The 2,887-nt window shown below is 32.6% G+C and overlaps 1 protein-coding gene across 1 annotated transcript; it reads right to left on the reverse strand.

Moving 5' to 3' along the window:
* Positions 1-900: 900 nt before the first annotated feature.
* On the reverse strand, positions 901-2,506 carry LOC107855920 (bZIP transcription factor 11). The gene has a single exon (XM_016700925.2). It carries the CDS (start codon positions 1,631-1,633, stop codon positions 1,133-1,135), a length of 501 nt encoding a protein of 166 aa, XP_016556411.2. The 5' UTR covers positions 1,634-2,506; the 3' UTR covers positions 901-1,132.
* Between the last annotated feature and the right edge of the window lie 381 nt (positions 2,507-2,887).

The following is a 2,887-nucleotide window of genomic DNA, read 5'->3' on the forward strand; positions in this document are numbered from 1 at the left end:
TGCACCAACAATAATTGCAATTTAAAAAATGCGAGCCCCTCCCATTGGGATTCAACTCGAACCATACCAATAAGTCTCAGTTTATTATAATAGAAACCTATGGGCATGCTCAAAGTATAATTTGGAACACAAAATCATAAATGAGAAATTGGTGAGGATACAACCTTCTTACAAGAATTATACATTTTCTTGAGTAAATGAAAAAATAACATAAACATACACTTTATCTTGCCATATTTACACAATTTTTCACCCTTTCAAAGTAGTTACAAAAATCTCAACTAATTATATATCTTTATTTGATGTATGGGGAGCTGATTATGTATCTCGACATACCCAAAATCGAAAAAAATGTATCAAGAGCTAATTATGTATCTTTACAAAGGAAAAAATGTATCTTCGTTGGATGTATTATGTATCTTGACAGACCCAAAATCGAAAAAAAATATATCGAGAGCTGATTATGTATCTTTACAAAGGAAAAAATGCATCTTCGTTGGGTGTATCGGAAGCTAATTATGAATCTTGACAAACCCAAAATTGAAATTTTCAGTAATTATGCAAAATGTCAAAATTTTCTGTAATTAAGCTTCAAGCTGTAGGAATTCATGCCGTTCGCCCAATATCCCATTTATCTAAGTGCAACGAAGTGTATCATTGCTTAAGCAAAAATGTGGAAAAAACTTAAAGAAAAGTAGGAAACAGTACAACTTGTATTATTTGAACATATTAATTGACGTCCAAAAATTGAAGATTAATTTTGAACACTAATAGCAAACTAGTTAAAACGAATAAATGATTCTTTTTATTTGATTAAGTTTTAATGCGTAGAGATATTTTGTGTTGTGTGATAAAAGAAACACACACCTATTCGATTCACTAGTCGAAGTGAGTACTAACTGACTAGAAACCCAAGAAAAAGGTATATTGACAATATGGTACATCTCAACAATAATGCAAATAGACATTAAACTAAAAAAACACATACAATAGTTTAACTTGCATTATCTCTTAAAAATTACACGAGAGACATGCGTGCTAGTAGTAGCCCATTTATCAACCATTTATTTATTTTTTTACATTTTTTTTATGTTACAAGGACCAAATGATTATTAATTCATATCACTCACGATCAGTAGATGAAGGAATCGGAAGAAGCCATAATAGGTTGATTCACATTGAGCAAATTCCAAAGGTTCAAGAAATCATCTAGGTCATGATGATAATTAAAAGCTATGTTGCTCGGACCCTGTATAACGGTTGCAGGGTACGTTTCAGGTCCTTCAAAAGTAGTACATTTTTCGAGGTATGGAGAGTGTGGGCAACTTATCATCTCATTAAGGGACTGCAGCCTGTGGCTTAACTCAACCAATTGAGCTCTGAGAATTGAATTTTCCGCTTTCACATTCAAGAAAAGATATGTGAGCATGTTAATATTTGTTGCAATTTGATTTTTTTGTTCCTTAAGTTGATTTACTTGAGCTGTTAAATCATCAGAATGTTTTTGCTTCCTCATTCTTGATCTTCTTGCTGATTCCCTATTTGATATAAATCTTTTGCGTTTCCTTTGGTCCATTAGTTGTTGGAGATCTTCTTGGCTTGATCCTGAAGTTGTTCCACTAAAAGAAGCCATAATTCTATAGAATAGGGAAACCCTTTTATTGGACTATATGTGGCGCTAATCTGAATTAGTCAAGTAAATGGACTGATTTTTGGATATTGTATGGTTGAATAGCTTTTACTTGGTTTGATGTGATGTGAATCTAGATTAGTCCAGCTTGTGAGTTCTGGATTGTGGACGGTTAAATCATTTTTAATAAGTCACATACAACGAGAATCTAGAGTGGTCGGGCCTGTGGGTTTCAGGACGACAAATGGTCAAAACACTTTTAATGGACCCTATACATTGCAAATTTGGATTAGTCGGTCTATTTGATTTCGAATACCAAATGGTTAAATCATATTTAGTGGATCCTATGAGATGTGAATCTGAATTAGTTGGACTACTAATTTTCAAATAGTGGAAAAGATGATGTTGTGACCAAAAAAAAGTTACCAATGATGTTCTAATAATGGTCCTATGCGATGCAAATCGGAATGAAGGTAGGTTCTTTTTTCATGAGAACACGTAGAACCAATAAAGGAAGCATACAGAGAAAGATTGAACTAAATGGGTACCACGACGAAGAATCGAGTTTATGGTAAAACCAGAAAGGAGGACTTCACTAATTATCGGAGACATGGATCCCGAACATCAAGAATAAAAGTAAAACATACATATGCGTTAACAAAAATGAATCATGAGCAGTGTCTAGTAGAATCTTGACTATTACAAAAAAAAAAGAAAAAAAAACAACTAGGGAAGAGGAATATGGGAGAGGGGATATTATGGAAGCAGAGGTTTAATTAGAACCTACATTATATGCACGAGATGGAAAAAGAAAAATACTTAAGTACCAGAAGAGAAGAGATTAGAAGAGAAGAGAAGTTGAAGAGGTTTATGATAGTATTGGAGAGCCATATATATAGAATTGTAACTTGTAAGTGCCCATAGATGGAAATAAAAAAGTATAATGAATGTGTTAGTCAAATATAAAATGCAAAAGAGTTTTAAATAATATTTGAAGTTTGAACCATTATTTGGCAACTTTCACTTTCTAATTATCAGTTGTTTCTCTTTTTCTACTTGAGTTGTCATCATCTATATATTAAAACATACCTACTTGATTAACATCGATAGTTCAGATTGAAAAAGGAAATAATTAATAGTTGGCTAACTAAGGGGGTGAATTAAAAATTTTCATGAGTCGAGTTCTATTGAGTCTTCACAGTCGACTTACCTGCAAATCAATATACTTCACAAACTCGATTAGATTTAAACAAGCAG

This window comes from Capsicum annuum, chromosome 4 (genome assembly GCF_002878395.1).
Source record: "Capsicum annuum cultivar UCD-10X-F1 chromosome 4, UCD10Xv1.1, whole genome shotgun sequence".
NCBI classification, from domain to species: Eukaryota; Viridiplantae; Streptophyta; class Magnoliopsida; order Solanales; family Solanaceae; genus Capsicum; species Capsicum annuum.